Raw genomic sequence first — 16,432 nt, 5'->3', positions numbered from 1 at the left:
ATCATATATCTTTGACTACAAAATATAATAATTTGCTCTTAAATTTTAGATTAATGAGTAAATTAACTCAAATATTTACATAAATAAGCCAAACAATTACTTATAGTAAATTCTCTTTAAATGGCCAAACTTCCAACTCACCGAGCTGACACTAATCCCTAGATTTTATTTTAATTTTGGCTAATAAAATCATAGGGTATTTGTTGTGGCATAACAAATAATAGTATAAAAAAACAAAATCAGAGTTGTGTGATATGATCAACTGAATTTATTAAAAAAGAAAATTAAAAAACAAGCCGGAATGTATAGCCATTCGGTGAAGGAGCAAATCCAAATTCTATATCTTCTCCATATATTATATATTATATATTATACCGATCTATATGGCATTTACTATTCATGAAAAATCCAAATAATCGATGTAGTCGAAGACTGTAGGATAAGCTTTTTGTCATCTTTTTCTTTTGTCTGTATCTTATTTATCTCTACGTACCGAAAGTGCCGAGGGATGAGCTTCGCTTCGTCTCTATATAACCCACATGTTCATGCATTTCGCACTCTATGTTTACCACGATCATCAAACACATATCCAATTTATGATATATTACTGTGTTTTAATTTGTCAGTGTCTTATTTTTAACATATGTAATTGCATCCGTGACCGAATAAAGATGTCTAGCCGTGATGTTCAGAGAGATTATTAAAACGCTGAAATATTTCTATCAATATTTCTTTTCAAGGAACAGATTCTAACGATCTTCGAAAATATGTTGGAATTATTGGACTTGACAAAATAAATAAAAATGTCACTTCGTTATGTCAATTTTTTTTTTTTTTTTTTTTTTTTTTTTTTTTTTTTTTTTGTGTTATAGTTTAATAATGTAAAATGCTATCCTGATTCCTGCGATGGCTTTTGATGTAAATATGGATATGGTAATGACATGAAATCAGGGATCAAGATAAGTAACATGCACCGTTGTTGAAATTAAAAATACGAAATGTTATCCGAAAATCTTGAAGTATATCTGCAACTTTGTAGATGATTAAGATAATTTGTTTTATTTACTTCACAAAACCCAAGAAAGGAACTCGAAAAAATCGTGAGAGAATGGGGATAAAGGTTTGAACAACTATATAGTCTATATAAACTCTATACTGATTTTTTCTTCCCAGTGTCAAATTAAATTACAAATAAATATGGACCTTTAGAATTCCCGTGACTATATATATATATATTTTTTTACCACTTGACCAACATTCTCATTATTATTATATATAATTATAAAAATTAATTAAAATGGATAAATGGGTAATATATCCAACACTTTTATAGCCATTTATCTGATGGGTATATATATCACACAGTCCGCCTAAAGATTCAGGTAAACGGATCTAAATAACGAGTCCATTTTATCATACAACATATAAGTAGATCCGATTGATCCGTACACGTTGTCATTCCTAATAAAAATTCCGATTCCAAATAGCCTAAATGTTCATATTTCTATCTGAACAATACAGTTGATTCCAATGTTGTCCATGGATAATAAAAAAAAAATAAAAAAAATAAAAATTACTCTTAACAACCGGAAAAAAAAATTTAAAAATTCGTAAATAGTAGTAGATGATCATGGAACTGTACGTTCCTGACAATACTCTTAACAGAATTCCGTATCATACCATGATATAACTCTGATTCTGTTTTATTCCGCAGGCTCAGGTTTAACCCAAATTTAGTCTAACAAACTAAGATATAATGGCTAGGCTCGTCCATTCTTGTTTAGCTTTGGCCTACCACAGTATGTATTTGAATTTTGATAATACTTCTATAATTTTATTTAGGAAAAATCGTACAAAATAGCTTTGATTAACAAAATAGTCAAAGTTTCAACTTTTCACTAAAGTAACCAAATTTACGTTTTCAAAATTATTTTGACAACTAAAAATAATTTTTTTTACTATTATTATAAACAATTTATCAGGTTCAAAAAAATTAATCTTGAGGTCAATTTTTTTTTTAAACCAAATTGTTGCACATTTTGACTATTTCACTAAATTAAGAAAAACTTTGACTGTTATGAAAATTCATAACTCTAAATGGATTATTTAGCTATACATCACCCTTTTATAAAACGAGGAAAAAAGAAAAATGAAAAAGGACTTCCCACGGTGCAACTAACAATGGGACAAGTGGATCACCAAGTCTCAATTCGGAACCACCGCCAGATAGCCACGTGGAGGAATCAGAGTGACGTGGCAAAGCGGAAGGACGCATCTAATCCTCATTGGGAATCGTGGTGGGCCTAAACCTAGTAACATCCCTACCTTAACTTTATCATGCCAAAGCTTATTTTCCAATATATATACACACATACATGCATATCAATGTGCATATATTCCAAAATTGTGGACATGTGTAGGCGCGTTTGGCTCATTGCCCACAGAAATCTCGTCAGCTTAACGACCAAAGCAGGAAAAACACACATACACAACAAAACTAAATGCTTCTCTCTCTCTAAGTTAAATCCATCCGCAAAAGAAAAAAGAAAAAAAACAAAAAAAGCAATTCCTTCCTCTATAAAATTATATAAAAAAGCAAACCCCTTTGCGAGAAGGAATATCAAAACCCTCCCTGATCGAAAAGTTATAATCGCTTTACTTTGCCTACCCCTCTTCCTTTCCCTATATAATGTGTTCGCTTATATACCTTCCTTTTTGACACCACACTCCTCTATACAAATCAAGGCACAATCACAAACAAGAAGAAGAAGCAAAGCTAAAGAAATATGTGTTGCTCGGGTTCGGCTTTAACCAGCCCAAGAGACTTGGCCCTTCGCCGGAGATGGCAGGCGTTACAGGCAGACACGGTGGCGGCGGCGCCGGAGGCCGTGCATGTTTCCGGAGAAGACGGAGGCGCCGGCGGAGAGACGACGGTGAAGCAATACTGTCTTTGCTCGCCGACGCAGCATCCGGGTTCGTTCCGGTGCAGACAGCATCACGGTGAGTACGCGTGGGGTGGCGGGAGAGTTATAAGAAGAGCCAATCACCATCCACGTCTGAGTAATTAGGAGAGAAAGTGTGTACAAAAAAGAAACGCAAAAACAAATAAGTGTTTATGTTTCAGAAGCTGTCTTTTCTGTTGGCTTACTCTGTGTGTGTGTGTAAGCGCGTCATATACGTTGTTAATTATAATTGTTTCTTTGTGTTGCATACAAGTAAAAAAAAAAAAAAAACAAATCTTGCTCTTTTTCCTAAACCTATGAATTTCTATTTTTTTTTCTTTTTAATTTTTAATTGTTGATTGGATTTTTACAGCGACCAATTCCATACAACGTTATAACTGGATGTTATTTGGTTTTGTTTTTACTCGATTTTTCTTCCTACGAGAATTCAAGAGGGTTAGACGGCTATGAAGATGAAAACGAAAACCGCACACAATTGATGGTGACTGATTCGAAGGAAACTAGACAAGTATGAAGAAACGGGAAAACGCAAAAGAGTATGAAATTTGGAAGAATTGATTGTGATTCACCAACCACTTTCAGGATCGCCAGTGATGTTTTAATCAATCCCCATTTTAGGTATATCAATAATCAATCAAGTAAGTGTATGTGAAAAGACACAGGACAAATCAAGTTAAATTGGATCACCTGTGATGTACTATCTTGTCTGGTGAATTAAAAGGCACAAGTCAATCCCTTTTGCTTTGCATGTTACAAGTTCCAAATTGTATTTTCTTTTTTTACTTTGGGGTAACTTTTTCAAAAGGGCAAAGAATCCTATAAGAGCGCTTTTAAAAAAGCACTGATGAACAACCATATAAATGAACATATCAAATTCTTGAACAACAATATCCACATGCAATAAACGATTGGACTCTTTTTTTTTCGAACAAGAGTTAAATTTCTATACAGCTATGCTTTTTTCGTCTCGGAATCAAACAGAGAGGTGAAAAAAAGAGTAGGTATTTAGGTTACAAGAGTAGTAATAATATATAGTTCAGCAGTTCAGAAATTCGAGATACTGATAATTAAACCGACAAATTTTGAGAGTTCACAAACACCACAGAATGTGCTACAATGAATTCATTGATTAGTTTCTCTTCGTTCTCACTGCAAAACAACAATCGATAAAACCGAAATGGGTTAGCTTGAGTTTCAGACCGAGGGAAAATGATAAAATTACTTTTGAAAGTAACCGCACAGTAACTTCCAGTACAAGAAACTATACAGAGTTTGGCTATCAACAAACTCTCTGCATTATCTTTTGGTTTTTTGTATGCCTTTAACTATAAGAGGTTGAATCATGAAAAAATCGCATCGTATAGATGAATTCTTACTTTGGGATAGCAATCTTGACGGACTATACTCTGATTGTTTGTATTTACATAGACCTCACACGATACTCTGGCCTGAGAAGTAGAACAAAGATTACAGAAAAATTCTCAATTTCAAAGCGTAACAATCTCCGAACCAAGACTGATTACGACTCGTGATTCGAAGGTATTACCTTGATCGGGATTCTGAAGAGGAAAAACCCTAACTCTCCATTAACCTCGGAATCCGCGTCAAACGGAACCGTACCTCTCGCCAAATCCTGGATCAGATAAAACGCGTCGTGAACGACCTCGAATCCATCAATGTCGAGAGTCGCGTTGACAAAGGACGATCCTCTAGCCCTAATCCGACCGCCGGAGGAAGCGACGACGCCGAGCTCTCTGCCGCGATAGGCGACGGAGACGGCGAGGGATTTGTAATCGAGGGAGAAGAAATCGCGATTAAGGACTTTGAGAGTAAGAGAAAATGAGAGGTCTAGGGTTAGCCCTGGCGAGGTGTTGACCTTGACGCGGTTGAGGTGGATTCGCGCGAGTCGGAGAGTCGGGTCGGAGGGGAAGAGAAGGAAGATGACGGCGAAAAGGAGGATAACGGTAATTGCGGGGATGAGATAGCGGCGGAGATGGCACCGCCGTGTAGGGCGGTAGAAAGGGAGGGCGACCAGGGTTTGGGGGTGGGACGAAGGCAGAGGTGTGTACAAAACGTAGTCGTTTTTGGGCGTCATTGTTTTGTGTTGCTGAACACTAAACTAAACGCTCTTATAGCATCAAATACTGTCGTATTAAAAAAAAAAGTGCTTTACAATTTATTGTGGATGATGTAACTGAATAGTCGATTTAAAGTTATGAATTTGTAAAATAGTCCAAGTTTGTCTTAAATGAGTGAAATAACCAAAATGTGTAGCAATCTGATTTCAAAAAAAAATTTGATCTCAAGATTAATTTTTTTGAAAGTGATAAATTGTTTATAATAATCGTCAATAATTTTAATCCTACCTGTCATAAAAATTTTTAAAATGTAAATTTGGTTACTTTGCTGAAAAGTTGAAACTTTGGCTATTTTGTTAATCAATAAGTTTCAAATGGTTATTTTGTACAATTTTTTCTTTATCGAATAGAAGTGTGAATTTACAACCAGAATAATATGAATTTTGATCTGACTTTTTGGCGCAAATAGTTACTAAAATTTTATGACGGTTCTATTTTATTTTGATATTTGGTAATATGTAGCCTATTCATGGGGAGAGAGTAAAATAATAACTAAATTATCCACTTGGGGAAATATTCAATTTTGATTATAATTTCTGTAAAAAAAAAAAAAAAAAAATCCCCAAATTCACCCATAAACATAACAAAACCACCGCCAACATTTTCCCGTACAATAATATGCTCTCTTCTTTGAGCCCGATCTTCACCGCCAGCAAAAATATTCGACATGATTAAACTAATCTTCACAATGATGAAAATGATCTTCGCTGCCCATCGTCTCTCTGTCATCAGTTCTGATCGCCATATCAAAGGTTTCAAAAATCAGTCACGATACCGACTCCGTCAAGAACGACACTGTTCATAATTGATCGACTTTCTAGATTCGTCCAGTGGCGGTTATTTGCAATCGTTGTTAATAACAATAGCCGTGATCGACGCCGAGGACAACGAAGATGAAATCATCGTCGAAGACGAAATCTTCGTCGACGACGAGGATCCTCGCTGCTATCTCGCTGAGGCCATTCGATTTTTGAGCAGCGACGAATTCATTTTGCACGCCGAATCGCCGATCATAGACGACGGTCGCAATAAAGAAGAACTGGTAAAATGAGGCTTCAAATTCTAGTTTGGCGGCACAATTAATATGATTAATGTGATGAATCTCTTTTGAAAACGATTTCGAACATCAGCGAGTCCCGCGGTTGCGCCGATCCGATCGTTCGAAGGTCACAAGTCCAATTTTGCGTATTAACTGTGACGATCCCCCTCTGGAATTGGGAACATTCCACATCACCACCGCAGAAATCGGAGCCTCATTAGATGACCTCAATCCGACCATCCCGTCCGAGACCGTTGCTTTTCCCAAAACGACTTCGTTGGAGAAAAACAACTACATCGTCATTGTTCGTACTTGAAGACGTTTTTCGGTGTCGAGCCTTGTGATCTCCTCCATTCGCAGTTTTGTTAGTTGGCTCACGACATATGGGGTTTCGTTGGAAGCGAAGTCATCGATGCTTTTGTGGTTCCCGTCGAGATTAGACGACGAGGGAGTGTGATTTGTTGTGTGGCTTGGAACGACAAATCGGGGTCTGGCCATTTAGGGGCATAATGAGAATATAATATTGTTGATTAATGAGTTTGACTATTTACTTAATTATAATAATAATTGGACTAAATAGCTAGCTAGTCCTTTTATTTTAGATTATAAAATATGTGTTTGAGGTAATACATTTTATATAAAAAAAAATAATTGTTTTCAGAACATGAATAAAAAGAAAAATTAATTTTTTTGGCGCAATTAATTAGTTATTAATTCTTTTTCCAATTAGAATTATGTCACATAATATACCCAAATTATTATTGCGTTATTTAGTCAAACTAATTGATTTTTATAATATTTTCACTTTAATATTTTATGATCCTGCCAAATGATCTAATTTAACCGTTTCATGACCACAAAATTTATAGCTTAGTTTAATGAAGTATTATTTTGAAATTCAAAATTACAGTAATTGAGTTACAGGTATCGAAATTAGTTTGAGAATTGAGGAGGTTTTTGTTCACTCATGAGTGTTATGAATTTGTTTTGTTTTTCCTTAATGAATTGACCAAAATCTAACGATGTAAAATAGGATGCTTCAATTTGGAGAATGAAATATATATATATATATATATATATATATATATATATATATATATATATATATATATATATTGTTCCATTTGTCACCAATTTCATAACATTTTCTCATTTTCCACCAAAAGATTAATTTGACCCAAAATATCATATGTTAACAATATTGTTGACATTTATATCAACAATGTTGACATCTATATAAACAATGTTGACATCTAATAATGAAGGGTAAAAATAGATGTCAACATTGTTGACATAGATTGTGACATTTTAGACCAAATTAGTTTTTTTTTATAAAAAGTGAAAAAATATTATGAAATTAGCGACAAATTTGATAATTTCTTAAAATAGAGTTGAACAAAAAGTCGTATGGGTGGATGAAAAGAGAATTATATACCAAGCCGGTCACGTAAATCCGAAAATATATTGATTTTGAACCATATATTCACACAACGAGTGATATATATTCTTGTAATTCACACGTAACTATCTCGTTGTATCTTGTAAACCTAGATATTCCACTTATTAGTATTACATCGTGAGACTGACATTATTTTTGGGCCACTACGACCTTTATCTTTCCTTTTTCATTTTAATAAAAAAATATTTAAAAAAAAGACATAACTAAAAAACAATTAACAAATATGATCTAGTCCACAGCCGATTTGATAGAGAAAAAAGTTACTAAAATAATACAGTCCTTATAAATCTCATCTAAGATGTTCCGTTATAGTCCATAAAAAAAACAATTATTACAAATGTGTCCACTGTCCACACATATAGTTTTAGAAACGGATGTAGATTTCATATTACATGAAGAGGAGGAAGTGAATAAGATTATACAACTCCAATGATAAATTGTGGATTTTTCTTTGATCCAGATAATTGGTCTTAGACTTAAAATTACGCCATAATCTATACATATTCTAATTAAAGAAAGGAAAAAAGAAGCAAGAAAGAATGAAAGAAACCACACAGAACAAAGTTAAGCATGGCTAGCCTTACAATATATGTGCCGTCGGGCCTTCAAAAAAAAAAAAAAAAATATATATATATATATATATATATATATATATATATATGACGTCGGAGGAACAGTTACAGATATTGTAATATCGTATATTAGTACGTAACACATACAATAATAGTACCGTATATGAGATAAATAACAAAAGAAAAACAATAAATTAAAAGCTATAGTTTAATTAGCACCTGAATAATTCAAAGGACATGCATACCAAATATCTTAATATATCTAATTCATAAGTACAACATAAAATCAAGCTCAATATTCAAAGAAACACACAATATATCATTAAAAAAAAAAAAGCTCAAACACTACTACAAATTAACATATTGGGTGCGGAAGGGTATTAGGTGCGACATGTCGCACCTAAATGTCGCACCTAAGAACATATTAGGTGCGACATGTCGCACCTAATAGTCTTCCATGCGCCTAAAAATTTCGCTGATGTTTATGGCTATCCGGTGCGACTTTGTCGCACCTGATATGAAATTGTCGCACCGGATACTATTAGGTGCGACATATGTCGCACCTAATATCATTGGGTGCGACAGGTGTCGCACCTAATGGGTTAAAAAATTTAAAACGGTCAGAAGTTCCCCCCGAATGTTTTGGGTTCTGGAATTTCACATTGGGTGCGACGGTGTCGCACCTAATAGTCATATTAGGTGCGACTTTTATGACTATTAGGTGCGACAATGTCGCACCTAATAGTTTTAGGGTATTTATATACCCGAGCGTCTTCTTCTTCGCCCAACCTCACTCTCTCACTCTCTAACTCTCTCTTCTCTCTCTCTCTCTCCGACGCTCGTCCCCGGCGCCACCAGCCCCGCCTCCAGCCCGACCGACGCTCGTCCCCGGCGCCACCAGCCCCGCCTCCAGCGCCCGACGCTCGTCCCCGGCGCCACCAGCCCCGCCTCCAGCCCGACGCTCGTCTCCGGCGGACCAGCCCCGCCTCCATTCCCGGCGCCGTCCTCCAGGTAAGCCTCACACTCTCTCTCTCTCTCTCTCTCTCTAACTCTCTCTTCTCTCTCTCTCTCTCCGACGCTCGTCCCCGGCGCCACCAGCCCCGCCTCCAGCCCGACCGACGCTCGTCCCCGGCGCCACCAGCCCCGCCTCCAGCCCGACCGACGCTCGTCCCCGGCGCCACCAGCCCCGCCTCCAGCGCCCGACGCTCGTCCCCGGCGCCACCAGCCCCGCCTCCAGCCCGACGCTCGTCTCCGGCGGACCAGCCCCGCCTCTATTCCCGGCGCCGTCCTCCAGGTAAGCCTCACACTCTCTCTCTCTCTCTGTCTCTCTCTCTCTCTGTCTCACTCTCTCTCTCTCTCTCTCTCTGTCTCACTCTCTCTTCGGTGCAGGGAGTACAAGTGGGATTCTGTTTGGCAGTGCAACCAGGTGAAGAAGAGATCGGAATTATCGGACGTACGTAAAACACGTTAGATATTTCAATGCCTTGTCAATCGGTCACACAACTAATCTTTTTTTTTTCCTTTTCTTCTTTTTTTTTTTGCAGAGAACTTCTTGAAGGGCTATAGACCAGCTCCCGGCCCACCCTCGGCCCAGCCATCGCCGTAGCTTGGTCACTCGTAGCCCCGTCGTCTCAGTGCCTCGTCGTCGCCTCGGAAAAACGTTAGGTATTTGTAATTATTAATATTTATAGATTATTTAATATTTTTAGATTATTTCGTATAGATTAATTAGTAATATATATGAAAATAGTAACATGTTAGATTAAATGATAATAGAACTTTGATGAAAATAGTAGCATATAGTAATAGTCAATTTTTTTTAATAATGTGTAATATGATAGATTAGATTAATTAAGTTAATATATTAAATTAATTAGTAACGTGTTTAGTGTAATTTAATGTAATTGTAACATGATTTGTTTAAGTATTTAGTATGTTAATAAGATAGTCTTGGTTCAATTTAGTATTTAGTATGTTAATAAGATAGTCTTGGTTGGTTATATATGTGTTTTTGTTTTAATTGCAGATTTTGGTTAGTCAATATTTTAGGGGAAACTCTGCCGAATTTTCGGTAGAATAAAACGTATATCTCAAGAAAATTAACTCTTTTGATAATATATTTTAACGAATTAACTAATTTGTCGAAATTGGTTAACTCGTTAATGAAATCAGTAGTGAATTTGTATATATTAACGAATTCTAACCACTTTTCAAAATTAATACATGTCAATCACAATTTCTCTTTCATTCTTACAAATTCGCTCTCGAATCTTTCAAATATTAACGATCCACTATCAATTTCCTAACAATTCATCACTCTCAATTTCATAATAATTCACTCTAAATTTCAAATATTAACGATTCACTCTCAATTTTACCTCTCAATTTCCTAATAATTCAATCCTACAAAATGAATTCTAACGATTCAGTTTTATCCCCCAATTTCCTGTCTCATTCAGAAGAATGTCAAATCCAAGTAGGGACTGGATTACCGAGAACAATCGGTTGAGTTTGCAATATAAAACAGGGGTTAACGAGTTTATCCGCGTTGCAAGCAGACTCCCGAACGAAAACGGTCATTATCGTTGTCCTTGTAAGTCTTGCAATAACGTGAGATGTCTGGACATCGGGGTCGTAAAGAATCACCTTTTGAACAAGGGGTTTACTCCGGGATACACCGAATGGTATCATCACGGCGAACGTCGAATGATAGAAGCTGCCAGCGAGACTAACCAAAGAGGAGTCGGTGGATTGCACGATGCTCTCCATGATCTAATGGATCACGAGGACTTCGACGATTTTACGGATCCGACTCCGAGTGAAGTGCGTGCAGATGAGCAGGTGGAAGATTTGTTCGCTGAGTTGGAAGCAGAATTGTACCCTGGGTGCAAAGAGTTTTCGTCTTTGTCGTTCTTGGTTTCGTTGATGCACATCAAAGTCACGAACCATTGGACGAACAAGTCGTTTACAGAATTGTTGCAGCTCTTGAGGAAGTCTCACCCAATTGGTAATCGAATTCCGGAAAAACACTACGAGGCAAAGGCGAAGCTGAAGCGTTTCGGCATGGGATACGATATGATTGACGCGTGCATCAACAATTGTGTGTTATTTCGAAAAGATCTCGAGAAAGCTGAAGTGTGCCCAATTTGCAATGAGAGCAGATGGAAGCCAACGGGGAAGAATGTATCACAAAAGATATTACGATACTTTCCCTTGAAAGATCGATTGAAGCGATTGTACGCTTCTCGACACACGTCGCTTGAGATGCAGTGGCATGAACGAGATCGCGTCAAAGAAGAAGGCGTTTTGCGACATCCGGCAGATAGTTCGACGTGGAAGAATCTAGATGAGAGACACCCAAATTTCGCTGCAGAGCCTCGTAACGTACGTCTGGGACTAGCTTCTGATGGGTTCAACCCGTTTGGGGAAATGAGTCTAGCGTATAGTATGTGGCCCGTGGTACTAACTGCGTACAACTTGCCACCTTGGTTGTGCATGAAAAAAGAGTACTTGATGCTAACGCTTTTGATACCTGGACCGAGCTCACCTGGAAAAGACATGGACGTATTTTTAGAACCACTAGTTGAAGAGCTGAAAGAATTGTGGGATAATGGATTCCAAGTGCGAGACGGGGCGAACGATGAAGTGTTTCGGTTGCGTGCCGCGCTTCTATGGACGATAAACGACTTTCCGGCTCGATCGTATTTGTCGGGATGGAGTGGCCAAGGGTATCTTGCTTGCCCCACGTGCAACATTGAGACGCCATCTATGAAAATCAGAAACAGGATTGTCTACTATGACCATCGTCGATTCTTGCCTACGCCTCACCGATTGAGGAAAAGCACTGATCACTACGTAAATCGTCACGAGAAGCGCCTGAAACCTGTCAAGTTGACTGCGCAAGACATACTCGATCAGTTGACTAGTGTGTCTTCCACGAAAACCGGCAAGAATATCGGTAAACGAAAACGTGCTGAGTGCGAATTGAATTGGACCAAAAAGAGCATCTTTTATAAGTTGTCTTACTGGTCAGAATTGGAGTTGAAGCACAACATGGACGTCATGCATATAGAGAAGAACGTGTGCGAGAATCTTCTCGGGACGATGCTCAGCTTGGAAAAGAAGAACTACGATACGGAGAAGTCGAGATTTGACTTGATGGACTTGAAAATCAAGTCTTCTCTGCACTTGAGACAACAAAGGAATGGGTGGTACAAACCGCCAGCAGCGTACACGTTAACGCTTGAGCAGAGACACCGGTTTACCGAGTTCCTTCAATCTGTTAAATTCCCAGACGGGCTCGCTGGAAATTTGAAGAAAAATGTAACTGCTGACGGGAAACTCACAGGTTTGAAGTCGCACGATTGTCACGTGATCATGCAGAGGCTGTTGGCTGATGGTATTCGCCCTTTTGTGCCAAAACCGATACAAGAGACGATCTCAGAGCTCTGCAACTTTTTCAAGTTGATCAGTTCTAGAACCCTGAGAGTGGACGATCTCGAAAAAGCGCAAGATTCAATCATTGAGATATTGTGTAAGCTTGAGATGATATTTCCGCCAGCTTTTTTCACGATCATGGTTCACGTGACAATTCATCTACCAGATGAAGCGTTGTGTGGCGGTCCGGTGCATATGCGATGGATGTACCCAATTGAGAGATACCTTGGAACGTTAAAACAATTTGTCAGAAATAGAGCTAGACCCGAAGGCTCCATTGCGGAAGCGTACGTTGTAGAAGAGGCATTGACATTTGTTGCAAGGTATCTCGAAGATAAGAAAACTGTCGATGAAGTTCAAGTGCGGGAACTTAGTGTTTTTCGATCTGAAAACTGTGTGCCTTACGGGATGATGAAGCCGATAGTTTTAGACGACGACCAAAAAGAGAAGGCGGAGTGGTACATTATTACCAATTGTCCAGAAATCGATCCGTATTTGATGTAAGGGATTCTTTCATTTAAATATGTACATAATCTAGCTCATTGATTTACATCTAATTACGTAATGTTAACAGTGAGCATTTGGAACTTATACAAAATAACTCTGAAGCGGGAACTGCAGATTCTGATCTCGAAGCAATGCACAGAAAAGAATTCAAAATTTGGTTTGCGAAAAAGGTAAACCGAAAGGATTCATTTGCGAAAAATTGCTACTAAAATTGCTAATGACATCATCTTAATTTGTATATTCCAGATTTATGACATGAAAGTTAGTGGTTTCGACGTGTCTGAAGAACTTTACGCGTTGTCTACGGGATCTATGCAAATTGCTCATCAGTATCCGAGTTGCTTTGTGAATGGCGTGAAGTTCATCACTCGTCGTCGTGATAACCAACGAATCACCCAGAATAGCGGTGTTTGTGTGCCCCTGAACGACTTCAACTTTTACGGTCGAATGGAAGACGTAATCGTGCTGAACTATACACATAACTGTCGTGTCGTACTGTTCAAATGCATATGGTATGGTGACAAGTACAATGCAGGACGTATAGTGCACGTTGATAAGACCACCGGAGCAACGAGTTCGTATACCGCCAAAGAGTGGTTTACAGAAGAGCCGTTTATACTCGCGACTCAAGCGAAACAAGTGTTTTACATCCAAGATCTCGTTAAGGGTCGCGAATGGGAAATCGTTCAGGAATGCAATCAACGTGGGATATGGGACATTCCTGAAGTTGATCCGACCACTTCAGCATCGATTCCATTGACAATAGAATTGTCAAATATCGACCGTCTTAATCATCGACACGAAACTGCTACGGCCGAGCTTGTTAATGTCGTTGAAGATGATGAAGAAGTGGATGAAGAAGATGAGACGCTTGCCGTTTTTGAGGGAGACGATGTTGATGTCGATACTAACATTACATCGAGTGACAACGATGAATGACTAACACCATGTAATAACCGTAGTCGTCGAATAGTAATTACATAGTAATTAAAAATACTAACTACAATTCATTTTGCAGGATGTCTACTTCAGGTCAGGACCCATCAGGAGGAGAGCATGACCCCCCGCAGATGCCGAGGAAGAAGCGGGGACCAACGACTGGCGTCGTTTCTGCGAGAGCTCGTGTTGGGACCCCTGGAGCGAACACAGTTCGCTACGATCAGAATGCGCAGGCGTTCTACCAAGACGTCAGGGAGCAAAATCCGTTGATCGGGACGTTCCAAAACCGATTAGGAAACCTGATCAAGAGTACCATTCCAGTCGACCTCCCAGACTGGAATCATGTGCCTGCGCAGAGTGTGGCGGCTCTTATGAACTCGATTCATAACGAGTATAACTTCGTTTATGCACATCCCGAGAGTGGCGAGCTTGTGCCTGCAGATCCTATTCGCAACGAGATTGATATGGCTATCATTCGCGATGCGAAGAGGATGCGTCGTGGCCAGAAGTCGAGGTTGTCGCAGCTCTTCTTCAAGACATTTTGCGGGAGTAAGGACCTCGCTAAAAGTGAAACTCCCGATGGCTACAACCAGGAAGCCTGGTTGAAAGCAATAGAGGTGTTCGACTCGCCAGAGCATAAGGTATGAGTTGAACTTCCGATGATTATTCGAATTTCTTAAAATTAAACTTCACGTATTTATGTCTTGCAGGCGAAATCTCTCCGCAACCGGGAAAATTCGAAGATGAAGAAGACGAAGGCGAGGCAAGGCTCGCTTAGTTTTTTTGGTCATCGCTCGAGGAACGTAAGTCTCTTAAAATTAATATGTAATATATATGTGATTCATATTTTAATGTTGAAAAATTACAGCGAAGAGAAGATGGGAGTATAGGCTCGGCTTTAGCGATATGGTTAGAAAAACACCAGGACGCTAAGGGATCGTGGACGACGGACTTCGCGAAGACGCAATACGTAAGTTAATTTTTTTTATTTACTATATTTAATTACTTTATTTCTTCTTATCTTATAAGTTTTTTGTGGTTTTATTTTGAAGGATCAAGTCACCGCCCAGACGATAGATATTTTGCGGCAAGCGGAGGAGCAAAACATCGTGATCTCCCAAGAAGATGCGGAGATGTACGCGATGCGCGATGTTTTGGGAGTGCGCAGAGACTGGGAAGTCGGTTTAGGGCCTTCGATCCCAAGGTCATCGTTGGGTGTTGCCCAAACGCTAGATGGAGGCTCGTCAAGTTCGTCATCTCAGACCGATCCATTGGTTGCCGAGATGCGAGCTCAGATGGATGCCCAACAAGCCGAGCTGCAACTGATGCGGCAACAGATCGCCTTCCTCAGCCAGCAGCACAACCAGCCTCCCACGACTCCTCAACCTCCGCCTGCATCGCAACCAGGTGGGACGGATCAGCAGACGCCAGGTTCCACGCCAGGTTCCACGCCAGGTTCTATGGATTACTTGCGAGATCGTCCTTACGGAAGCGGCGGAACGAGCGGCAGCGCGTCAGGCAGCGGTGGACGAGGACGAGGAAGCGGTTCTCGAAGTTCTGGCAACTTATTCGGCAGAGGAAATTCTACTATCGATAAGTTTTATAAGAAAAAAAAATAGGAATTAATTTTTTTTCGTTTTTTGTAAAGAATTTGTATTTTTAATTAAGAATTCTATTTTTAGAATATTATTTCTAATTCATTTAGAATTTTGTTTAATTAATATTATTTTGTTAATTTACTTTTTTTAATTTTGTATTTTTTTTTAATTAAACAAACGTATTGGGTGCGACATTGTCGCACCGAATACCATGGCGCGAAAACTTTCAGGTGCGACATGTCGCACCCGATATGCCATTACCCGCCAATTCTACAAAATTTGGCAGGAAAATAACTTGGGCATTAGGTGCGATTAGTCGCACCTGAAAATGTCGCACCTAATGGGGTACCTATTCGGTGCGACATGTCGCACCCAATACCTTCTGCGACGGGTTATCAGGTGCGACAGTGTCGCACCTATTGTCGCACCTAATAAACCATTAGGTGCGACATTTGAGGCATTGGGTGCGACATCCGTCGCACCGGATAACGTCTTTTGTCCTAGTGAAAAGTAAAAAACCATCCAACACAACACATACCTTGTTTTTTTTTAAGTGGAGCTTTTATTTAGAAGGGGCGTGAAAGAGAGAAGAGGCAAGATGAGTATATGAATGTATTTTAATTAAAGCATGCATGTAATTACATAGAGAGTGAAGTTATTTGGGGGAAAGGTGAGAGTTGTTGGGTGGCATGGAGTTGGAGCGCTTCATGGGCCAATTATTGGCCGATGACTTTGAGCGGTGAAATCGGCACCGGAACGAGCCTTGGTGTGACGTTGGTG

At 39.0% G+C, this 16,432-nt stretch overlaps 2 protein-coding genes and 1 long non-coding RNA gene across 4 annotated transcripts; 2 read left to right on the top strand and 1 right to left on the bottom strand.

Annotated features, from left to right (window-relative positions):
* The first annotated feature begins 2,395 nt into the window (after window positions 1-2,395).
* On the top strand, window positions 2,396-3,482 carry LOC149400883 (uncharacterized). 2 transcript variants are annotated; one of them, XR_016296728.1, is made up of 2 exons: window positions 2,396-3,000; window positions 3,396-3,482. It is a non-coding gene; the product is annotated as an uncharacterized LOC149400883 (long non-coding RNA). The 2 variants fall into 2 exon arrangements; XR_016296727.1 differs by having other exon boundaries at window positions 3,316-3,482.
* Window positions 3,483-3,677: 195 nt separating this feature from the next.
* Window positions 3,678-5,099, bottom strand: LOC149400882 (Late embryogenesis abundant (LEA) hydroxyproline-rich glycoprotein family). Its single transcript, XM_089613306.1, has 3 exons — window positions 4,510-5,099; window positions 4,340-4,411; window positions 3,678-4,112 (listed from the first exon to the last, which is right to left on the bottom strand). The coding sequence occupies exons 1-3, from the start codon at window positions 5,056-5,058 to the stop codon at window positions 4,110-4,112; spliced, it is 624 nt and encodes a 207-aa protein (XP_089469432.1). The 5' UTR covers window positions 5,059-5,099; the 3' UTR covers window positions 3,678-4,109.
* A 9,529-nt stretch (window positions 5,100-14,628) lies between these two features.
* Window positions 14,629-15,912, top strand: LOC149400881 (uncharacterized). Its single transcript, XM_089613501.1, has 4 exons — window positions 14,629-14,695; window positions 14,765-14,857; window positions 14,923-15,024; window positions 15,107-15,912. Exons 2-4 carry the CDS (start codon window positions 14,798-14,800, stop codon window positions 15,671-15,673), a joined length of 729 nt encoding a protein of 242 aa, XP_089469627.1. The 5' UTR covers window positions 14,629-14,695; window positions 14,765-14,797; the 3' UTR covers window positions 15,674-15,912.
* Window positions 15,913-16,432: the final 520 nt, after the last annotated feature.

This window comes from Urtica dioica, chromosome 4 (genome assembly GCF_054948205.1).
Source record: "Urtica dioica subsp. dioica isolate 48M chromosome 4, U.dioica_male_clone48M_v1_H2, whole genome shotgun sequence".
Lineage (NCBI taxonomy): Eukaryota > Viridiplantae > Streptophyta > Magnoliopsida > Rosales > Urticaceae > Urtica > Urtica dioica.
This window is presented reverse-complemented; position numbering and strand designations above follow the sequence as displayed.

Coding starts and splice junctions, on each gene's coding strand:
- LOC149400882 (XM_089613306.1), bottom strand. CDS start 5,058: ATGACGCCCAAAAACGACTACGTTTTGTACACACCTCTGCCTTCGTCC. Junction 4,412..4,509: donor TCTTCAGAATCCCGATCAAG/GTAATACCTTCG, acceptor TCTACTTCTCAG/GCCAGAGTATCGTGTGAGGT.
- LOC149400881 (XM_089613501.1), top strand. CDS start 14,798: ATGAAGAAGACGAAGGCGAGGCAAGGCTCGCTTAGTTTTTTTGGTCAT. Junction 14,858..14,922: donor TTGGTCATCGCTCGAGGAAC/GTAAGTCTCTTA, acceptor GAAAAATTACAG/CGAAGAGAAGATGGGAGTAT. Junction 15,025..15,106: donor ACTTCGCGAAGACGCAATAC/GTAAGTTAATTT, acceptor TTTATTTTGAAG/GATCAAGTCACCGCCCAGAC.